The sequence below is a fragment of the Protopterus annectens genome, chromosome 2.part1 (genome assembly GCF_019279795.1).
Source record: "Protopterus annectens isolate FY-2018-M chromosome 2.part1, PAN1.0, whole genome shotgun sequence".
Classification (NCBI taxonomy): domain Eukaryota; kingdom Metazoa; phylum Chordata; order Ceratodontiformes; family Protopteridae; genus Protopterus; species Protopterus annectens.
This window is the reverse complement of record NC_056729.1, coordinates 539,146,263-539,170,255: the sequence shown is the minus strand read 5'-3', so window position 1 is coordinate 539,170,255 and position 23,993 is coordinate 539,146,263. Positions and strand designations below refer to the sequence as shown.

At 41.9% G+C, this 23,993-nt stretch overlaps 1 protein-coding gene across 1 annotated transcript in view; it reads right to left on the bottom strand.

Annotated features, from left to right (window-relative positions):
* Positions 1–23,993, bottom strand: part of UVSSA (UV stimulated scaffold protein A) — a 1,327,799-nt gene that overhangs the window by 480,373 nt on the left and 823,433 nt on the right. The window contains exon 10 of the mRNA XM_044062324.1: positions 22,768–22,921. Coding sequence (XP_043918259.1) covers positions 22,768–22,921 — 154 coding nt within the window. The remainder of the gene's footprint in view (positions 1–22,767; positions 22,922–23,993) is intronic.

Sequence of the window (23,993 nt, the reverse complement as noted above, 5' to 3'; positions counted from 1 at the left end):
CTGGTTAGCACTTTCGCATCTAATAAATCACAAAGTCTAAGTTCAATTTCCTAGTGATTTATGAGAGACATAAGTGCCATCTTAAGTGTGTGAAATCACACCTTAACATTCAGTCATCTGTACATTCTTTTGGCTTTCAAAATCTGATCTGTAATTTTTGAAGTAGTTTTTACAGACTTTGAAAGCAAGCTTCTTGGTGTTATTGTTATATACATACACATGCGTATACTGCCACAGACACTTATACACTTCAGATACTGAAATCAAATTAGATTATATTGTAAAATAACTGCCCAAACTGGATCCAAACAAAGCACAGGAAGGAGATGGAATTAGTAACAGTGACCTAAGAAAACATCAGCAAGAACTTACAGTACCAATATATCTATTATTCACTAGCTCATACAAATATGGGGAGATTCCTCAAGATTGGAGACATGCGCTTAAGGGAAATGGGAACAGGACAAACCCAGAGTCACACAGACCCTTAAGTCTACTTTCATGTTGTAGAAAAATAATGGAGAAGTTAGTATTGGATAATTAATTGACAGAACTGAACAGGCTGTGACTTGAAACCATATATCTGCATGCATATGTTGAAAACAGATCTATTACTATGCAACATGATATTCTATAACAATGTAATAACAGCTATGAATGAAAAATTGTGCTGTGATGTAGATTTAATTTCAGCATTTGACAGGGTCATACACAAAACACTGATCAATAAATTAGAACAACTAGGTACTGATGTACTCTTGATAAGATGGATAGCTACATGGCTTACAAATAGGACATTGCAAGTATCATACAGCAACTGGACCGGTGAAATTCTTGGTTACAGTCATAGTGTCACACTGGGCACTGTCCAAGGGCCTTACTTGTTTAGATTGTATCTTGCAGACCTAACTTTTTCATCTGAAGTGTTTTACAATCTATAAGCGGATGACCTGAAATTGGGTAAACTGATTACACGCATTACAGATAAGGCATGCCTGCAAACAAACTTGACTAAATTGACCATTTGGGCATAGGAAAATAACATGCCGATAAATATATCAAAAACTAAGCATATACTATTGTTAAACAAAACCTACTTATACTTCTTGTAACTTGTGATTAATTGTTTTTAAGCTTTTCTCCCTGGGCCTCCACAGAAAAATGACATGTGTCCAGTCAGATTTTCCTGGTCAACAAATGTAAATAAATAAATAAATAAATATGAAATTTGGGAGACATAAACTGAAAGGTGAATATTTAATACAGCACACAGTGGTTGAAACTGTAGACCCATTTAAGGACCTAGGTATATAGATAGATACAGCTTTGAGTTTTTCTAATCAGATCAACAAATTGGTTAATGACAGTTATAGAACTACATGTAGAAAATTATTTACAAAGTCTAGGAAATCAGAAATGATGAAGTCATTGTTTGTTAGTTACAGTAGACCCAAACTTGAGTATGGAAACCTTATAAGAAAACAAGCGTGGAAAGAGTACAGCAGATATATACCAAGGGCATCCATGGATGTGAAAATTTAAGTTAATATGAAGGATTAAAATATCTGAACTTGTACAGTCTCTCTTATAAATATCTATCAAGAGATCGTATTCAGGTATATAAGACATTTAGAGACAACTACCTCTGGTAGTGTTTGGGGTTATTAAAAATAGTACAGAATCATCAGACAACCTATGTAGAAGATTTTATAGCAATGATAAGTGTACTAAATGGCTCTCTTGACAGAGCAGTTGATGCATGGAACAGACTACCAAATTACATTAAAGCATGTACTAGCTTAGATATTTTTAAGAACAGCCTGGACACTTATTATGGGAACAAGTGTTTGGTATATTGGCAAGCTAGCAGGGCATTAGTGCCCATGCTTGAAATATTTGTATGTATGTATACATGTGCATATGCACATACATATATACACACACATTTATTCTAATAATAGACTTACATATGGAAGTGGAAACATGTTTATCTGAGGCAGAAGATACATAACATTAGAGTGTTTAGAATGCAAATAAAAAATAACACCCCCATTATCAAACCTTTATGTACATTCTACCCATATTATCACTCATCCTAACAAAGTCCTAAATCCATCAATGTTACTATAACTATATATAAAAAGGAATGACTTGTTATTGCCTATTAGACGTAATACTGAAGAATACTCTGTGAGGAATTTTGATGTCCATTAAGTGTGGCTGATTTGCAAAATGAAAAAAAAAAGGTAGCATCAGACAAGGCACAGCACTAATTTTAGTTTGTAACTTATACCTGTAATTTGTAACTCAGTAATGTGTAATAATGTACAATTAAGTGAAACATACCTATACTTAGCTATTACTTCTTAGTTTTTCGTACAATAGTAACACTTTTGCAAGCATTAAGACCATAATGCTGTATGTTACTAAACCACAATGACATTTTTCTTACTGAAAAATGACATGTGTCCAGTCAGATTTTCCTGGTCAACAAATGTAAATAAATAAACAAATATGAAATTTGGGAGACATAAACTGAAAGATGAATATTTAATACAGCACACAGTGGTATTACTACTTAAAAATATTGAAGTGGAAAACAACAACATGTGAACATGCATTTAAATGCAATTCATAATTTACAATCATGTAAAATCCAGTGAAAAATCTTCCTCCTGCATACAGTTGGCTATTACTTCTCACTGTCAGGTATCAGTATTAAAGAACAGTACTTATTGAACCATCAAGACCATAACCATCTGAACTGCTTCCTCATGTTTGCTTTTTTCCTACATCAAAACACATTTTCCCATTAAAACAAGATTACTTTAACTGCTGCACCTGTATGCAAATACTGCACTATGAATATGAACTCAATTTTAGGCATAAAAAACAGAAAAAGTGCTACAGAGTGATACCAGTGTGACAGGTTTAATGGCACCAAAATAAATCTTTGGTGGATTAAACAGCACAGTATTTACCAAACTCCTGGGATGTCAGCAGCCAAAAAGTACAGTTTTGTACCTACCATAAATGTAGATGTTCGAGTGTTCACACTGCTGCGGTCATTACACTTGGGTTATCCTGCCGTCAGGCAGTCCCACAGTTGGCCAGAGTTCCAAAGTCTTGGTCTGGCATCAGTTGCTGTCGCTTCTTCCCTGACGTCAGTGCGCCAGGGGTATATAAGATGCATCCGACTCCATTTTCTTCAGTTTTTCTTGCCCCAGATGTCAGGTGCCCCCAAGTAGGTAGGCAATACTTATTGCTAATAAAAAATATACATAAAAAATAAAAACAATACCTTCAGTTACAAGCAAATACACCACAAAGGTTGTATAGGATAGAAAGGTATAGATAAGTCCAGCTAGTTCAGAGGGGATGGAGGAAGGGTAACCTGAACTGCAGCAGTGTGAACACTCAAACATCTACATTTATGGCAGGTACAAAACTGTACTATGTTCATCGTGTTACACTGCTGCAGTCATTACACTTGGGTAGAATCCCAAAGCTAAGGTTGGGTGGCTGGTCTATAAAGAGTTAGGATTGGCTATGAGGCCCTGCAGAACTGCAGTGGCAAATCCTGCTCTGGATTTAGAGTAAAGAGGCAGGTAGTAATGCTTGGTAAAGGTGTGCACTGAACTCCAAGTTGCAGCCTCCAAAATTTACTTGGTAGGTACTCCTCTGAGAAAGGCTGTTGAAGTGGCTGTTGCCCTGGTGGGATGTGGCCTAATGTTATTTGGGACTGATTTTCCATGCTGTGTGTAGCAGTAACGAATACAGTGTCCTATCCATTTGGATACAGTCTGCTTTGAGATAGTCTTGCCCTGTGATCCTGCAGCATATGCTACAAACAGTTGCTCAGTTTTCCTGAAAGCTTTTGTTTTGTCCAAGTAGAAGCATAGCTGCCTGATATGTCAAAAGAATGCAGAAGTTTATCCCTTTTATTCTGGGAGTTTGGATAAAAAGTTGGCAAATGCATGGTTTGGTAAAGAGCCACACTAGATACCACCTTTGGCATAAAGGTAGGGTTTGTCCTTAAAGAAACCCTGTCCTGATGAAAAATTATAAAAGGTTCCACTGCCATTAACGCCTGTAGCTCGGAGACTCTTCATGCTGAAGTTACTGCCACGAGCAAAGCTGTTTTCCATGATAAAAAGTTTAGATCGGCTGTGTTGGCTGGCTCAAAAGGTGGCAGGGTCAGTTTTTCCAAAACTGAATTGTGGTCCCAAGTTGGTGTTGGTGCTCTCCGGGGTGGTCTTATGTTTTTAGCCCCTCTGAGGTACTGCTTTAGCAAGGGATGAGCGAATAAAGGAGGATCCGTGTTGCAATGTGCTGAAATGGCAGAGGCGTGGATCCTAATTGATGAGAAGGATAGGCCTCTGTCCAGCATCTCAGTTAAGTATTGTAAAATCTGAGGAATGTTTGGAACAAGAGGGTCAAGGCTTTGAGCCTGGTTCCAGGTGCAGAATCTCTTCCATTTTTCTGAGTAAGATTTCCTGGTGCTAGGCCTCCTGGTCTCCAAAATGACATCCATAACAGCTTTACAGAGAGAGGTGTTGCCTGTTTGACTAATGAATCTGCCATGCAGCCAGGATTAGGTTTTTGAGCTGATCGTGCAGGATCTGATTGTTTTGTTGAGTCAGAGGGTGTGGAATTTGAGGCAAAATCCATGGTGGGCCTTGAGCTAAGCTCCTTAAGATACCAGTGCTGGCGTGGCCAGTCTGGAGCAATCAGGATCATCTGTGTTTTTTCTTGTCTGGCTTTTAGGAGTACATCTGAAAGGAGAGGCAGTGGCAGGAAGGCATAAACTTTTAGATTTTTCCAGCTGAACAAAAGAGCATCCACTTTCCATGCTTGTTTGTGATAAGTCCTTGTGCAGAATTCTTTGTAGTTGGCAATTCAGTGGGGAGGCAAAAAGATCCATGTCTGGGCATCCCCATTTTTGCATTACCATGCTGAAGATTTGTGGATTCAATTTCCATTCGTGAAGGTCCATGATATTTCTGCTTAGATCATCTGCCAGAGTATTTTTCTTTCCTGGCAGGAATTGTGCTTGCAGGTGAACTTGATACGTTAGAGCTGTGTTCCACAAGGTCATGGCTTGCCTGCATAGGGGATAAGAATGAGTGCCCCCTTGCTTGTTTATGTACCACATTACTGTGGTGTTGTCTGTCTTTAATAATAATTGTCCCGGATGCAGAAGGTCCTTGAAAGCTGTTAGGGCATTCTGAACAGCCAACATCTCTTTTTGATTGATGTGAAGATGCATCTGGTCTGTGGTCCACTTGCCCTGAATGCATTTTCCTGCCATGTGTGCTCCCCAGGCATAATCCGAGGCATCTGTTGTTAGAGTCTGCCTGGCTGTGGGAAGGGTAAAAGGCTGACCCTTGTTTAGGTGACATGCCTGTGCCCACCATCGACACTCCTGTTGTAGGCAGGGAATCATTGGTATTACTGCTTCTAAACTGTGAGAGTGTTGAGTCCAAACACTTTTTAGGTACCATTGTAATTTCCTCATATGCAGTCTGGCATATGGTATTAGTAGTATGCAGGATGCCATGAATCCCAGGGCCTGCAGAATTTTTCTTGCAGGGAGACGGGACTTTTTTGCCAGTAATTGAAAATATTGAGTTAGCTGAACTTGTTTGTCTGGCGTGAGGTAAGCCATCTGGGCCGTTGCATTTAAGCTGGCACCCAGGAATATAATCTGTTGTGAGGGCATTAGTTTGGACTTCTTTTCGTTTACTGTGTACCCTAGAGAAATTAGTAACCTTTTTACAAATGCCAGATGCTGTAAAAGAATGTCCTTTGTCTCTGCTTGAATGAGGCAGTCGTCCGGGTATGGATATATTTGAATTCCTTTTTGTCTGCAAAATGCAATTACTGGTGCCAGGCACTTTGTGAAGACCCTGGGCACAGTAGATAAGCCACAGGGCAGTGCAGAGAATTGGTAGTGCATTGTACCAGCTTTGAATCTGAGGTATCTTCTGCAATTTTGTCTGACAGGGACATGCAGGTATGCCTCTTTGAGGTCCAGAGTAACAAGCCAAGACTTATTGCACAGCATGGGTAGAAGCTGCTGTAATGTCAACATTTTGAATTTCGGAATATCCAGGTAAGTATTTAGAATTGAAAGGTCTAGTATGGGCCTCCAGGCCTTGTCCTTTCTGGGGACCAGGAAGAGTCTTGAGTAAAATCATTGTCCTTGTTCCTGTTGTACTTTTTGAACAGCTCTCATGTCCATGAGGGCTGAAATTTGTTTTTGTGCCTCTGTTCATTGATTTTGTGGCAGGTCTGTCATTCCTTTTAGCCTTGGTAAAGTATGAAAGTGGAACCTGGAACCTTGAGACACAATATTCAGAATCCATTTGTCTTGGGTGATTGTTTGCCAGTTTTGAGAAAAAAGTGCTAGTTTTCCCCCTAAGAGGGCTTCCAAAAGGGAAGTGATTGGCGTACGAAGGGGAAAGTCATTGTGACTGTTTCCTGTAAGGCTGAGACTTGTCCTCACCTCCTTTTGGGGTTGAGGCGCCCCACTGTCGTTGTCTGTTTGAGCCTTGGGGTTGAGATCTGCCTCTTGGGCGTCTGTATCTGCTTCTCTGTGGCCTGTCTGACACTGGAAAGGACAAATTCTTTGTTGGCCAATTTCTGCTAAATCGAGGTGGCTGTACCTGTAAGAAATCCTTGACTGTTTGCATAGATTTACCTTTATCCTCCATTTTCTTTAACACCTCTTCTGCCTTAACACCAAACAAGGTATCATGCTGTAAAAGAGCATCCAATAATTTTTCCTTAACATGATCAGGTAAACTCTGTTCTTTTAACCAAGCATGTCTTCGAATCACAGAACCTGTAACTGCGGCTCTACAAGAGGCCTCTAAAGAATCAAAACCACATTGCAGAGTATGTTTTCCCACCTGTTCAACTGCATGCAATAAATCCTGCATTTCTTTACAATCAGGAGCTTCTGAGCTTGCAAGCATTTTCTGTTTTAACTGAGCCATTAAATATTGTTGGTACTTAAGCATGTGAAACTGGCAATTTAAAGCTCTTACTGCTAAAGTTGCAGAAGTGTATACTTTCTTCCCCCATCTATCCAAAGCTCTGGAATCTCTGTCAGAGGGTACTGAATTTTTTGCAATGGAAGCCTTCACCCTTTTTGGACCCTGGGAAATAGTTTCTGGATCAGCAGAAGGGTTTTTATAAAGAAACTTGTGAGAGCCAGGGACTCTGTAATACCTATCTGGCTTGGCTGGTGCAGGGGGCAAAGAATCAGGAGATAAGCTGGATTCAGAGAACACATCATCCACAATATCTAGCACAGGCAGAACAGCCAGGGGCCTGTGCTGAGGTAATAAAAGGAAATCCCAGAGCCTTTTCTTGGATTCTGAGTAATCCTGACCTTCCCAATGGAAATGCTCCCTCATGGTATGTAAAGTTTCCCCAAAAGGATAATCCTCAGGAGGAGAGGCTGAAGGGATAGATTCTTCAGCATCAGAGTCCTCATAGGGGGGTAGAGAGTATCCCTGGTCTGAAGAGGAATCAGAGGAAATGGAAACCTGATCAGAGGAATCATAGTCTGTATCCTGCCTAGGCCTTTTCTCAGGAAGGGGATGGGAACCCCTGATTACAGTAATGAGGCCTTCGGCCATTTTAAGCATCTAGGCATGGAGGACTGTCTAGGAGAATGCTGTACTTGTTTCTTTGTCTTTAATGGTACTTTTGTCTTGGTTGTTGTTTTGATGGTAAGTTGTGAAGGTCTGAAAACACCCTCAGAAGCCGATGCCTGCTCAGCGGCTCCGGACCCATCTCAGGGATTAGTTTCCGTAGGCCCAATACCTTGAGTTTCCAGAGGCCTAGTTGTCTCCACGTGGGAGTCGGAGGCGGCCTGTGGCTCTGAGGTAGTGGGTGTCAGGGGCTGCGAAAGCGCCACACTGAGAACCAGCGAACTGGCGACTGGCCTAGAAGAGGTTTCGTCATCGGTTTTGGACCTTGGATGCCTGTCTTTATCCTTGTCTTTGCTTTTTTTCGGTATTGCGGTCGTCGGTTGATCTGACGGCATAGTATAATTGAACCTTCGGCCAAAGTAGTGCAAAGCAAAATCAAAACGTCTTTTTATAGTGCAGTTGTTAAATCTAGCACAAAACCGACAACTAGTGACGTCGTGATCAGGGCCTAGGCATGGAATACAGTAAGAGTGGAAGTCCTTATGAGGTATTTGCTTCCCACAAGAAATACAATTATTAACTTTTTCTGACATATGTCTGAGGCAAGAAAAAAGTTTCCCCAACGGGGTACTTAGCTTTATTGAAGACTTCGGATCTGAAATTCAACTTCGAAAATCTCAGGAGTCGGCTGACCGACACTTGCGAACTGCTTCTGCTTCGGGCACCGAGCGGCAAAAAAGACTGAAGAAAATGGCGTTGGATGCATCTTGTATACCCCTGGCGCACTGACGTCAGGGAAGAAGCGACAGCAACCGACGCTGGACCAAGACTTTGGAACTCTGGCCGACTGCGGGACCGCCTGACGGCAGGATAACCCAAGTGTAATGACTACAGCAGTGTAACACAATGAACATCTGACTGAGCAGCTCTCAGGCATGCAACACAGGCAAACAAGAAGTTATGTACTCACCATAATGTTCGATGTATGTAGTCCATCTCACCTTACATTCTTACCCGTGGGTTCGGAGCTGAACTTTGGCTCCGACTCGGTCATACCCTAGCTCAAAGTCTTCAATTGGCTCGTGGCTAAGAGGTATCCCATCGTGCAGCAGGTCTATTCCCCAGATCTTGTTTGCTGCAAGCTCATACACATACATACTGAGAAGAAGAATAACCCCAACAGAAAGGACTACTGATACCTAGAGACAATACCTCCAGGTCCTCCGGGAGGGGGAAGGAGGGAGGGTTAGTAAGAATGTAAGGCGAGATGGACTATATACATCGAACGTTATGGTGAGTACATAACTTCTTGATGTTATGTAGTTCAATCTCGCCTTCATTCTTACCCATGGGACAGCGTCCCTAGCACCTTGATCTTGGGTGGCTCAGTAAAAAATACTCTTGAGCACCGTGGAACCAAAGGAAGATCTGCCTCGAGACCAGATCTAATTTGTAGTGACTAATAAAGGTATGAGGTGATGCCCATGTTGCTGCAGCCCAAATATCATCCATAGACATCCTAGCCTGAAACGCAGTTGAGGTAGTCACAGAACGTGTAGAATGAGCCTTCACTTTAAAGGGTAATTCTTTGCCATTGGAAGCATAAATAAATGAGATGCAATCGTAGATCCAGCAATACAAGCTTACCTTAGAAACCGGAACCCCAAGTCTAGTGTCAAGACAAACATTTGATCTGATTTCCTGAAATCTTTTGTCCTATGTAAACAGAAAAGCAATTGTCTGTGAACATCCAGCTGATGATACTTAAATTCTGCCTTGTTGGAGAATTCAGGAAAAAACACAGGCAGTTCAATGGATTGGTTGATATTGACAACAGAAGCAACCTTTGGAACAAAGGAAGGGTTGGATCTTAAGAAGACCCTATCTTTGTAGAACACCAAATAAGGTGGCCTAATCGATAATGTTTGGAGTTCAGAGACCCGCCTAGCTGAAGGTATGGCTACCAAGAATACCGTCTTCCATGACAAGAATTTAATGTCACACATAGCTGCGGGCTCAAAGGGAGTTGAAGTGAACTTCTGTAGTACAAAATTGAGGTCCCATGGCATCACTGGATCAAAGACTGGAGGTCGGAGTAACAATGTCCCTCTCATAAAAACCCTACAAAGCCTATGAGCCATAAGGTTGGGCTCATTAGCAACATGAAAGATAGAAATTGCTGCCAATTGCACTTTAATGGTTGCTGCAGCTGAACCCTGACTAAACAGTTGAGAAAAAAATTCCAATATTGCCGAAATAGGCACTGTATAAGGACCAATATGTCTCTCATGGGCCCAAACAGAAAATCTCTTCCATTTACTGAAATAAATCTTCCTGGTAGAAGGCTTGTGGGAAGATGATAGAATTTGGACCATTTCTGGGGAAAAATCATGAAGCCTGACTAAGGCTGGAACTGGAGCAGTCAAGCTGTCAATCTGAGGGTCTGGATGGAGGGATGGAACTGTCCTGACACGAGTCAGCAGATCTGGAACAGGGTCCAGAATCCAGGGCTTGTCCATTAGATAGGGTTGAAAAAAGGAAACCAAATCTGATGAGGCTAGTGTGGGGCAATGAGGATCATTTTGCTCCCCAAAGACTGTGCTTTCTGAATGACCTTTGATATCAGAGGTAATGGTGGAAAGGCGTAGAGAAGAACGGAGGGCCAATCATAAGCCAGAGCATCCCTGGGTGTCTCCCCCTCCGGGGGGGATAAAAGTAAATTAGCTGCTGCATTTGGCATTGAGGGGGCTGGCAAATAGAAAGCAGGAACGCTGACCCCATCTGTGGAATATCTCTTCCGCAACATAATTGTTCAGGGACCACTCATGAGGCATTAGGATAGCTCTGCTCAGCCAGTCGGCAATCACGCTGGACTTCCCCGGTATATGCGTTGCAACTAGAAAGCGTTGGGAAGACACCACCCACCGCCAAACTCAAAGTGCCTCTCTGCAAAGGGGGGTATGACTTGGTTCCTCCCTGTTTGTTCAGGTACCACACTACCGACATGTTGTCTGAGTGGATTGCAATTGTCCCTAGAGGGAGAGAGCTCTGAAGTGCTTGCAATGCTAATAGCACTGCTCTCATCTCCAAGACATTGATATGCAAATGGGTCTTGTGATCCTGCCACGTACCTTGGACAGTCCTGCCAAGATAATGCCCCCCCCCACCCGATCTGGGAGGCATCCATGGTCACTGTGGCAACTGGAGAAGATGGGACAAAGGGCTTGCCCGCGTTGAGATTGCTGGCCTGAAGCCACCAGCGTAGATCCTGCTTGCAAGTATCCGTAATCAGAATAAAATGGGAGAGTGGGAGATGCTGCAGTGACCATTGGGTGAAAAGCAGCCACTGAAGAACTCTCATGTGTAGTCTGGTAAGGGGAACTAGCATGATCGTGGCAGCCATGGTCCCTATTAACTTGAGGACCACTTTTGCCCTGACCTTTCTCAATGGTAGTAAGGCGTAGACCTGCTGTTGTAGAGCCTGAATTCTCTCTTCTGGTAAGACGGCCCTCATGAGCAGCGAATCTAGTTCAGCGCCGATAAAAGTGACATGCTGCGAGGGCAACAAGGCAGATTCTTTTTCCAATTTAGAGTAATTCCTAACCGTTGGCACAGTGTAATGGTGGCATCCCTGGTCTGTAACAGTAGATGCCTGGTGGTGACAGAAAGGAGCCAGTCATCCAGGTACAGAAACACTTGGAATCTCAGACGTCTCAAGTGAGCCATTACCACTGCCATGCATTTGGTGAACACCCTGGGGGCTGTGGTGAGATCAAAGGGCAAAGCGTGAAACTGAAAATGACTGGCTCCCAGCCGGAAGCGTAAATGACTTCTCGATGCTCTGTCCATCTTGATATGGTAGTAAGCATCTTTGAGGTCAATAGAGCACATCCACACATCTTTCCCTAACAGATGTAGTATTGACTGTAAGGTGACCATGCGGAACATGGTCTTTTGTACATGAAGGTTCAGTTGGCTGAGATCCAAGATGGGTCTCAGATCCCCTGTTCTTTTTAGCACCAAAATAATCTGGAGTAAGTCCCTAATCCTACTTGGTCTGCGGGGACAGGCTGGATGGCTCCCTTTGAAAGCAACTTTTTTATTTCTAAAGTTGCGGAATCCTTGTGACTGGGTGGAACGTCTGGGATTCTCTTGGATGGTGGGGGAGGAGAAGAGAAGGGAATATGATAACCTCTGGAAATTATCTTTAATACCCACTCATCTTGGCGGGGGAGGAGAAGAGAAGTGAATATGATAACCTTTGGAAATTATCTTTAATACCCACTCGTCTTGGGTGACTTCTTGCCAGGCTTCTGGGTATAAAGAAATGTGACCCCCCGACCGGCTCCAGAGACGCACAATCGGGCCTCCCTTCAGGAGCACTGGTAGGGAGAACCACGAAAGGAATCACGGTCCCCCTGGTTACGCGGGCCTCCTTTGCCTCTAGGATGGCGTCTACCTGAATTTCCACTCCCTCCCCTGCCTCCAGAGGGGGAATCACTTTGTGTGACCTGAAACAACCTCTGCGACGTCCTGAACCACATCTTCCCACCCTTCTGGCCCTTGGGGTAAGGTCTAGAAGCCATGGAAAAACGGACTCCCACAGCAGACAGGGTTTTTCCTTCCTGCTCGCACCTATTGAGAGTGTCCTTCACATTGGTTCAGAACAACGATGAACCATCAAATGGGGCATTGGTGAATGTAGACTTGAAGGCCTCCGCGAAATTGCACAGGCGCATTCAGGAGTGTCTCTTAAGAGAGACTCCGGAACCCGCAAAAGTACTCCCTCCATCGGCTGCGTATGAGATCAGCCTTATGGAGGAGATGGTATGGGAATTTAAGGTAGATATCTGTGCATTGACCTTCTGTGTCACGGCATCAGAAATGTTACTCTGTAGAGAATCTCCTAGCTCTATTAGGAAATCTCTCTGGAACCTTGTAAAATGCATCAAGTAGTTCAGCGACCGCAATGTAAAGACCGCTGAGGTAAAATCACGCTTCCCATACCTGTCCATAGCCCGGGACTCCTTGTTAGGTGGATGGACGGTAGACAAAGTTTCAGCAAGTTCCTTCTTGGTGGCCGCTGCCACCACCATGGTATCTACTGAAACGCCTTTAGATAGATACTCCTTGTCAGAGGGGGAGGACAAAAACTTATTGGGTCTCCTTGGCACCGGTTCCACAGTGTAAGGAGTTTCCCACACCTTTTGACAGACAAGGTCTAATAGCTCATCAAAAGGGGGAGAACTAGACCCAACTAACAAGAAACAGAGCCTCTAACTCAAATGGTAAAGAAACCAGCATGGGAAACAACAGGGAGGACTAGGTCCTCTAACTTAAATGGGCCTAGCCCGGGGAAACAAAGGCAGGAAAGCACCACTAGTCAGACACAAAACTAAACTCTAACAGAATGGAGCACCAAACCAAAAACCACACAGAAACAATGGGGAGGACTAGGTCCTCTAACTTAAACGGGCCTAGCCCGTGGGAAAAAGAAAATGAACGGGATACCCAAACAGCCAGACAAGGGCACAAAAAACAGCCAGAGAAACAAATACAGGTGGCAAAATATCACTACCACACACACACACAGAGCTATGAAAATAGCTTTTTTGAGCAACAAGTCAAAGTTTATAAATATTTTATAAACAATATACTTAGCCACGGCCAAAAGCGAGACCACGTCTGAGCTTAACAAGTGGCAAACGAGATTTGGGGAATAGACCTGTTGCATGATGGGATACCTCTTAGCCACGATCCAAATGAAGACTTTGAGCTTGAGTATGGCCAAGTCGGAGCCGAGGCTCGGCTTCGAACGCACGGGTAAGAATGAAGGTGAGATTGGACTACATAACATCTGGAGTTAGCAGGATTTTGTGTAGAATCAATTTAATCTGCATGCTATTTTATAGTTTTGTCTGTGAAAGAGGAGGTTTGTGATTTTTTTTTTACTACGATTAACTGATTTGAAGCTTTACTGTAGATTTCCTAGTGGTATAATAGTCTTGCTTTTAGAAAGGTATGCTCAGGTTTTATTTTTATTTATTTATTTTACATTTGTTGACCGGGTTTGTCCAACTGAACTGAAGAGCCCTTTTTCAGTGGAGGCCCAGGGAGAAAAGCTCCAACATATTAAACAATTTTCATTACAAATTAGCATTAAACAGCAATGTTACAGGATTATTGCAAGGCATTAAGTAGCATTACAATGTTATACAGCGTCAATAATCAGGAGTATAGCAAAGCTCTTTCAAGATGTATAAAAAGAAATATGTCATTAAGATGAATATAGTTTTTGGGGTAAGTGGTTAAAAAAAAAACAGTTTTATCATAATGTATGATTGGTTGCTGTGAAATAATGTGGGTGAGGTAACAACCCTTTTTATTAAGATTTTTGTAGTGTTTGTATTGTCTGAAGAAGTGCCAGGAGGCATGAAAGCGCTCACTAGTTTGTACCTGAATAAAAGTTTTGTCTTTTATTCATTATTAAGACAGCCGTGTTTGTTTACTCCCATTTTGAACTTTTGTTTATCATAATGTAGTTGCATGAAGTCAAGACAATTACTACAGAATGTTTCTCTGAAGCGATTAGCTTAATAGGTTTTAGAAGACAGCAGAAAGAGCAGTCAAGGAAGATTAGACAGAGCTAGTCAGAATAGTGAGTTAAGGGCATAAAGTAGATTAAGGTATGGGAAGTAGGGGATGTTTAAGGAGGGAGAGTGCAGTGGCAGGACCAGTGCATGCTGTTTTTATTTCTAAATGCCATTTTTTCCATTCTTTATCTTTGTTGTGTACTACCTTTTTGTGTAAGCAATGGTGCAGGTTTTGATCTGACTTTTTCTGCAGTGAAATGCAACAGAATTTAACATGGACAGAAAAGTTTTGTTGAAGTGAGTGAAGCCATCACCTGAAGGCAGTGCTTTTGATGGTTCCCAGTTGCTGTGCATAAGGATGGATAAAGTTTCATTATGACATTTGGTTGTATTTCTGACTGTTTATATTAGACGTTTCTATGAATTTTGGTGTGTTTCCATATGGTGAAGACCAGGTTATTGATCACTAATTCTGTCAGGCGTAGTTCTGCATGTGTAATCTTGATGGGATCTGATGTGAGTATCCAGTCAAACACACTTTACTTCCCAGTAACGTTACCTGCTCTTGTGGTCATATATATTAGATGTATTAATCCATATTGATTGATAGTAGAGTACACAGTTTTATAAATACTCTTGAGACAATCAATATTAAGGTCTCCTAGGATTATTTTCAAGAGATACACTCATAGTTAGCCAAAATAATATGCCTCCAGAGGCTAACCTGTCTGCACTAGAATGTAAAGTGTTGCGACACATATACATATTTTTAGTTTATTTTAACTGTAATTACTGGGATTTCAATATTATCAATGTCTGGTGTTCATATGGCATGCACAGACAAGTTAAAAGCTTTTGAAAATAAAATGGCCACACCACCACCAGCTCTTCTACACTGTAATCAGGAAGCAGTATTTCTTCATTTTTGTGTGGACTTCCAGCAGGGTTTATGTTACTGCAATTATTTCAAGCAAGTACAAGAATACCCAGTTATGCAGGGGTGTCATTTTACTCAGCATACTAAAGGCATTTAAATGACATTGTTTTAATCCAAAAGGGCTGCTTGAGAAAGGTACATTAAGAATTTGTAATTCAGTATTATGCATGGTAGGTCCTGGGTTACAGTGAATATCCCCACATTTTAGAAGAACATTGTTTTTAAGCTCATAGTGGTGTTCAGACTCCTGCAGTAATGCTTGCTTACATCTGGCTTACTTAATTCTAGATGTTTGTTTTTTTGGTAGATATTTTAAAATTAACAGGTCAATTGCATCAGATCTGAATATCTGAAAGTTTATATATACTAACTGGTTAAGTAGGAGCGTAAGGGTAATAGTACCATAAAGTACTAGGGGACTGCGATAGCTGGTGAGTAAATACAGGAAAAGAAACTATAAATAAGACTAAATAAATAAATTAATAAATAAGTTTCAAAGCCCTACTGCACTCTGTATTCTACACACTGCTAAGAGGTGATCTATGTCTGGCATACAAGGCATCCTCCAACTCAGTGCTGATGGATTTACTGCAGATAACTAAGTCAAATGTCATCAGAAATACTTGGTCTAGGGTAATTGACCTCTTCTGCAACATCAACAGAATGGTTTGGATGGACAGGTATATCTCACAGAGGATATTTCTGCTGTGAAACAGACTCCATAGCCACATAAAACAAAGTTCATGCCTGTACATATTCAACAGCAACTTGGATATATGGCTGGGAAACAAAAAAAAATTACCCCATGACTGCCTCCTTACCACTAACGGGCAGACCCAGCACCTAAGTGCTTTATCCTATGCATGGGACCCCCCCAAATTATCTATGGTAAGAGCCTAGTTATTTTCAATAGGGGTAATACATAATTATCACCCAAGGGATGGGTAAGACCATCTCAGACCAAAAGGGAGAGATTAATTTGGGCCAAAAAAGGAAACTGGCAAGGATTAAAATGACCCACAAGGGCAGCTAGCCTAGGCAATATCTATGAACCTATGAATCTATAAGAAGTTGTATTATTTCATAGAATTATTTTTGAATTTAGGTTGTGTTTGCATTAACATCTTAGTGGCATAGAATGACATTTTTTTAATAGGGTAATGTTGAAGGGTGACAGTACAGATTGGTAGGTTGAATGCAATTCTGCAAATATCTGTAATATATAGTGTGATATACTGTTACTAGTTATATAGGTATAATGTTATGCACACAAGGTTAAGGGAAAACTTTGTCTGGATTCAACAGAAGGAAATATTAAATGTATACACTGGGAGGGAACCAAAGGACTGGGGTAGTTTTACTGAAGTGTAAGAAAAACAGAGTTTGATTACTGTAACTCAAGTAGTAGGCATCATTACAGTGGATTAAAAAGTGAAGGAAGACAGAATGACAGTGAATGACGAAGGAGCAGCAAGAAAAAAAAAAGAGGAAATGACTGTTCTTTGCTGTTGAATTTACAATGGCCACTGTGTGTGAAGCTGCCAGCTGGGAGTACTATCTGAAACCTACTTTTCAAATGTAATTTGAAACTGTTCTCTGACTGGCAAATGTTAAGACTTTTATCACATCTGCACTAATATTATTAAGCCAGATGAACCATATCAATCCATTTTAAATGCCTTCTTCAATACAGCACCCAAGGCTAAACTCCCATCAACTCTAATCTCAGCCAATGCTATAATATTTACATCTAGTTTGGTACCAGGTATTTTCTTACATAATGTATGTGGGTAGCAAGTAAATACTGCTGAAAACACGTCAGTCGGGCAGTTTCCCAATTCTTCCATGCCATTCAACAGAGACAGTAGAACTTTTTTATGTTAATGGATTCTCTGTTCCTTTTAACCTCTATTAAAATATATGCCATAATCAAGCCATTACAAAGTAGAGCTGTCTGTTGAGATATGACAATCTATTACATGAGGTAGCAGATGACAAAGTTGCTATTTTTTCAAGCGTCAGTAACACTGGAGTGGCGAGAAAAAGAGGGGTACAGCAATGGGTGGGTCAACAGAAGAACTTTGAGTGTCAACTCTGCAGTGGAAGCTTAGGATGTGTAGGATCAGAAGAAGCTGGGAACACACCTGTACCCTTTTTAAACTACAGCTCTAGATGCATAAGCTTTTATTTTTAGAATGTAAAGTTAATCTATTAGAAGTACAGATGAAAGATATACAATCTGACAACAGTATGGACAGAGTAATTTTGGTAACTCTAGATCCTTGGTTGGTCTTTGAAAAGGATATAAAAAGCTGGTCATGCTTCCAGATAGCTTTAGTAGTACAGGGGAGACAGAATCTCAGTTGATGATGTCCATCCAAAGTAAGTAGGATATATTCACCTAGACTGGAATGGTTGGGAAAGAAAACAGCCAAGTGAATAGACTGGTTCAAGACTGTCTTTGAAACTACTTTGTGCATGGAGGAAGGGTTTGGTCTAAGAAATACCCTGTCAATGTGGAAAATCAGGCAGGGTTGTCTGCAGGACAAAGCCTGGAATCCTGAAATCCTTCTAGCAGACATAATGGCTACTAAGAAGTCTTCCAAGAGAGGAGCCTGAGAGAGAGAGAGAGACAGAGGAAGTAGGCTCAAAGTAGGGACTAGTAAGAGCTTGAAAAGTAAAAATGAGTGGAGAAGTGAGAGCTCAAGGTGGCAGACTGAAAAGAAAAGTGCCCTTCTAGAAGGCTTTACATATCTTAAGGGAAGCTACAGTTTTAGAATGCAGCCCTTGATGGTAGTCTGAAATGACTGCCAATTGGATTTTAACAGCTGAATAACACACACCAGAGTCAGAGACCTGCCAAAAAATTCAGAATACATGGGACAGGAACTGAAAAAGGATCCATACCATTTCCAATAGCCGAAAGAAAAAATATTTTCCATTTGCCTTTACACTGTTTCCTTGCTGACTGCTTCTGAGAAACATTAAGATACATACCACTCTGACAAGTAATGAGGGATCATTGGCCATCATTAGAAATGGGTAAGCCATGCAGTCAGATTGAGGGCCTTGATGTCCAGGTGACGCTTGCTGGATGGACAGAACAGAAGATCTGGATGTGGGTCCAGATACCAGGGAGGTCAGAGGAGATGAGGCCAAAGCATGGGGAGCTATATTTGATTAGGCCAAAGAGAAGCAATGAGAATTATGACCGCAGTGCACAGGGATGTTTTCTGTACGAATTCTGACATAAGGAGAAGGGGAAGAAATGCATACAGAAGACCAGGTGACCAAGGAATGGACCAGAGTGTAACTCGGTGAGAGTCCTTGTGGAGGGATAAGAGGAAAAAGTCTGCTACATTTGGTGCTATGGGGAGAGGCGAACTGATTGCAAGGCTAGCCCCAGTGCCTGAATATTTCAGCCACTACTGCTGGATTAAGAGGGATCACTTGTGAGCCATAAAAATATAATGACTAAGCCTGTCCACTAGGAGACTGGTCCAGCCTGGGATTTGCACTGCTATAAGAAAGTGCTGTGAAGATATAGCCCACTGCCACACTCTCATGGCATCCTAGCAAAGTAGGTAAGAGTGGGATCCCCCTTGCTTGTTGATATACTATACAACTGATGTGTTGTCGGTGTGGATGAAAATCGTAATGCTACCCACCCAGAAAGGAGGAATCAGTGGTAACCATGGCTGACGGTAATGGGAAAATGAATGGTCTCCTTTCTTAGACTAGAGGGGAAATAATCTATCATTTCAGATCTTCATGTCACAAGAAAGACAATCTTAACGGGTGGTGAAGAGAATAATTAGTTTGATACCACTAAATAAAGTCCACTGTAGTACTGACATGAATTACCTGGCATGGAGAACTAGCATGATGAAGGCTGCTAGAATGCCTTGCAAACAACGAATAACAAAGGCTGGGGATATTTTGGTTTTAATGAACTCTTGCAGTTGAAATCAAAGGGACAATGAGTCTAGAAACCTTGCAATCTGATAAGTTGTATCCAGATGATACTGTATAAAAATTAATGATTGAGAGGGTTCCATATTTGATTTTTCATAGTCTATGGAGATACCCAAGGACTGACACAAATGAAATAATCAGCCTCTTGCTAGACTCAGACATTCGTTTGTGTTTGCAATGAGGACCAGTTGTCCAGATAAGGGAACACTCAGTAACCTTGCAGCCTGAGATGCAATGCTACCACCAACATGCATGTGTTAAACACATAAGGGGCCGTGGTGCAACAGAGGGACAGAATTCAGAACTGATAATGACTGGCTTTCAGCCAAATAAAAATAAATCTTCTGGACAGCCTTGCAGTTTTGACGTGGTAGTAGGCATCCTCAGGGTCTATACAGCATGTCCAGTCGCCCTTCCACAGAAGTGAAAGGATGGACTGCATGATAACCACCTGGAATGTGGTCTTTTTAATGCATGTGTTTAGGTCAAGTCAAAAAGGGGCCTGAGGTCCTTGTTTTTCTTTGGAACTACAAAAATGTAGTTAGACTCCCTGGATCCTCTCTGGTCTGGTGGGACTTCTTGGTCAGCTCTTTTGTGTAGAAGCTGTAACATTTTTCATGCGGTAGCCCCTTCTTTGATGGGGTGGCAGATCTGTGAGGGCCTCTGTTGCAATTTTGGGGGGGAGAAAGAAAATGGATGATGTACCACCTGGATAGAATTTTCTTCACCTGGAATCCTGTATGATAGCCGACCAACCTTGAGGGTGAAGAGAAAAATGCCCCTTGACTGTCTCTAGAGAGTAGCAATCCATGAACCATCCAGGAGCGCTGAAAGGGTTTGCTTGGAAAGGTGCCTCTCAACCCTTGGTTCTGTTCCCCCCCAACCTCTGCCCATCGGGAGGCATCCATTAGAACCCCCCCCCCCCACCTCATACAGCCTGTTGGAAGAGACGTCAAAGGAAAAATGTTGAAACCTTTTAAACCAGAAGCCCTTGCTACCTCTCTGATTCCTGGAAAAGGATCTCTGATGGGTAGAAAAATGAATTTCAGTGTCATACAGCATCTTTCCTTCTTGCTCATTCTTTACTAGGGTATCTAATTTTTGGCCAAATAAAGAGGATCCATCATAAAGGGTGTTTAGGAAGGATGCTTTAAAATTGTCCACAATGTTGCATAGTCTTCAGCAAGGCATGATGGTGCATTGCTATACTGTTGCCCGCTGCTCTCACTGAGCCACTGGGTGCATCACACTGTAGCCTTGTGATCTAATTTGTAACAGACAAAATGAAGGATAATTTGGCTTCCATAATTTTCCTGACATCTGGTATGGGATGTATTCAAAGTGAATCCAAGGTTTGTTTAGAAACAACCCTTTGGATCTGAGTCATGTTGGATACCTAATTTAACACCCAGAGGGAAAACTTTCCGAAGGAGAAGGCTCGCTTTCCAAACCAATTATCCTAGATTTCTTTTCGGATGATGGACCATAGAGCTCTCTTCAGATGGCTTTTTTTTTGTGACTGCTCCAACCACAATGGAATCTATCATAGGCCCCTTACTCCAAAAGGGATCGGCCTTTGGGGTCTCAAGATTTTATCAAGTTTTTGAGAGATAGGTTCTACCACATTTGGGTCACAACATGCCCTCTCATGATTAAGTGTATCAGGTGGCCAAGCGGGGGGACCACCCAAGGAAGTATATCAGTCAGGTCTAAAGGCCTCAATGAAAACTTGCAAAACTGAGGAAGGGGAGTCAGTGGGCCAGTTCCCCCTCTATCTTATCAAGTCCATGACTTGCATCCTTGGGGGACAGCGGAGAGAACTTTCCCCATCATCAAGGTCTGTGTACTCAGCGAGAGGAATCCAAGTGTCTCCTTTTACACTTGCACTTAAAATGCACTTCAGGGGGAGAATCTTTCAAAGAACCACAGGTGTCCTTGTGCCATTGCTGAAGGGATGGACTAAGACCTTTAGAGCTGGGCTGTCCATGGGGATGACGGTGAGGACTGAAAGCAGCAGACAGAACAGGACATAAGGGTGGAGATGAAGTACTAGGAGCATCCCCTTCCCTCATAAGCTGGTGGGCTAGAACCTTTTCAAATGTCTTGAAAGCACAGGTCAATGCAAATGGCACCAAGGGGGGGCAGCACCTGAAATGACCCTAATTCCAAGGTCAACAAGGGAGAAGGAAAACAAAGCTGCAGCCCAACAGCCTAAACATCGGTCAGATCACAGGCACAGTCTGGTGCTGAGATATCAACAGCCAAAGTACTCAGTGGTACAAAGAGACCTAAACAGGTCAGTGCTGAGATTGCCTTTGAGACCTCAGTGTAGAACGTTTAGCTCTGGGACACACTATACTCTGAAGACTTAGGAGTTGAGTATGTCAAAAAGCTGAGTATGTCAAAAGAGTTGTCAGAGTTGATGCATGCAGTACTGTTCACAGGTAAAGGTAAATACTAGGCAATCACATTCAACAGACTATTATACACCTAGCCAATAATTAGAGAGAGACCAAAGGTAAGAATCAAACCCTGTACCTTGTGTCTGTCAGGTAAACTTCTTAACATTATGTCAACCCCCAGCACTGACAGAGGAATGATGGGGAAAACTTAGAGGTGAAGCCACCAGCTCCATCATGAGACCAAGGGAAAGAGCAAACATCAAAGGAGAGGGAAGGCCTGCCCTGTTTACCCTCAGAGTTGAAAGGGATGGTATTGCTTCCATGTCTACTTGTGGCTTCACAAAGGCCATCATCATCTGCTCCCAATCAAAGTCAACAAAAGCTTTTGGAGGACCTAGTAGACCTAATGAATGTCGCACACAAAGGTCTGGAGCTGCCAAACTCAACAGCTTCCTCTCAGAAGATCAGGAGCTCAGAGGTTAGCTTCTTGGAACACTTATCAAGTATTATTTTAGGTTTGGTATTAAAGATGGCCAGCACTAAATGTCGAAACACTGATGGGTTTGATGTTATCAAAACTGGAGGAAACTGAAGGTTTAATCTTTACTTTAGGAAAGGGAGAAGAAGAATGAAGACATTACTCAGAAACCTTTATTTTCATTGTCTATCCTTGTCAGGAGGCTTAGTAGCTTGCTTGTCATAATTTTTAGCTAATTGGCGAGATGAAGCAATGGCCAATTCTCCCACTGTGGCAAGGGAGAAGGCCTTTCCGAAAAAGAATGTTATGTCAGTCGCTGAGAGACCGAGAGCCAAAGGTAGAATATATTTTGCACTGAACACAAATGCACTGGCCCATGACATAAGAAGCACTACTGGTATGGGTTTTGCAGTCAGATTTTACGCCCACACTTTCAACATTTTTCAAAACCCGAAATCTTTTGTATGTCAGTCAGGACAGTAGAAAGCAGTAAAGACTTCCAGCAAATACCTCTGGTAAAGGCAATCCTAGGGAAAAAAAGATTTATTTAAGTTTTGTTTTTTGTACTGAGGAAAATGAAAAAGATGATTTAGTGGACTAAAGTCAGAGAAAAAAATGACTTAACTGTGACCGATAACTACTTTTGTTTCTGCCTTATCAAGTCAATTCATTATTAATGCAAAAGAATGCAGTGAAGGTTTGTGCAATCATGTCTCACCTATTAGCTCTACGATATACCTCATCTTTTATGAGGTTCCACGTGGCCGCAGCACAGGTTGGGTCAAACTCTTCCTCGTTTGTTTTAGACTTTGTAATGATGCTGGTCTTCTTGTTATCCTTTTCCACTGGCACACAACTGAGAGACTCTAGACCTTCAAAATAAAAATGGAGATGCTTAAAAGAAACAGGGGTTTAGAAAGCAAAGTGAAGTCAAGCTTACTGTTGCACAAATCTTCCACAATATATATTACAACAAGATGACACTATTTGAAACTAGCCATACATAGATATGGCTCCATATGCAAAATTAATTTTTAACTACCCTCTCTCCATACCTCCCAGTAACCACCAGTATATTACAAGGCTCTATCCTTGGTCTTTAACATTCTCATCAACACCCTCCACACAGCCACACAACAGACCTCCCTAATACAGCATGCAGATGACTCCATACTTATTTGCACATCTGACACTGTGGCACACCCCTTAAAAATTACTCAGGAAGCTTTAACAGCAATCAAAACATGACTTTGTAACTCACACCTCATACTCGACTGTAAAAAATACAAACTACTACTTTTCCCCCCAAATCCCTCTCCCATGAAAAAAACAAAATTTAAAGTCCTCTCTCTTGGTAATACAACCACTGAAGTCACTTCTCACAGCAAATTATTAGGGACGATAGTGGATGATAATCTTAAATTCCTCCTGCACATACAAAATTGCATAAGAAAAACTCATTAAAAACTAGGGACGCTTAGAGAGAAAAACTTTCTCACCAACACAACTAAAGCTACACTTCCCACTACTTATCTCCTCCCCACACTTCTTTATGGCGCTCCCATCCTTACTAACCTTCAGGCATCACAAATATCAAAACTTGAACAATGTTATAAGAAAGTTGCTAACTATCCAGCAAATACCCCTTTCAGAAAGTGCAGTTGTGTAAAATCTTACCATAACAGTAGATGTTTTTCTCTTCACTGTTGCACTGTTCCTTACATAAAGGACATCCTGCCAAGAATAGCCCAATATCTGTCCTGTATACCAAAGCTTTTGGTGTTTACAGGTGCCATACCTCACACGTGTGTTTCCTGTGTAAGGCATAGGGTATAAAGGTGAAGTACAGACACGCACTTCAGAAATGAAAAGCCCCCAAGAGGAACAGAATGTCTCACAGGGACCACAAGGAACATGTGCATCCAGAAGGAGAAGAGAGAGAAG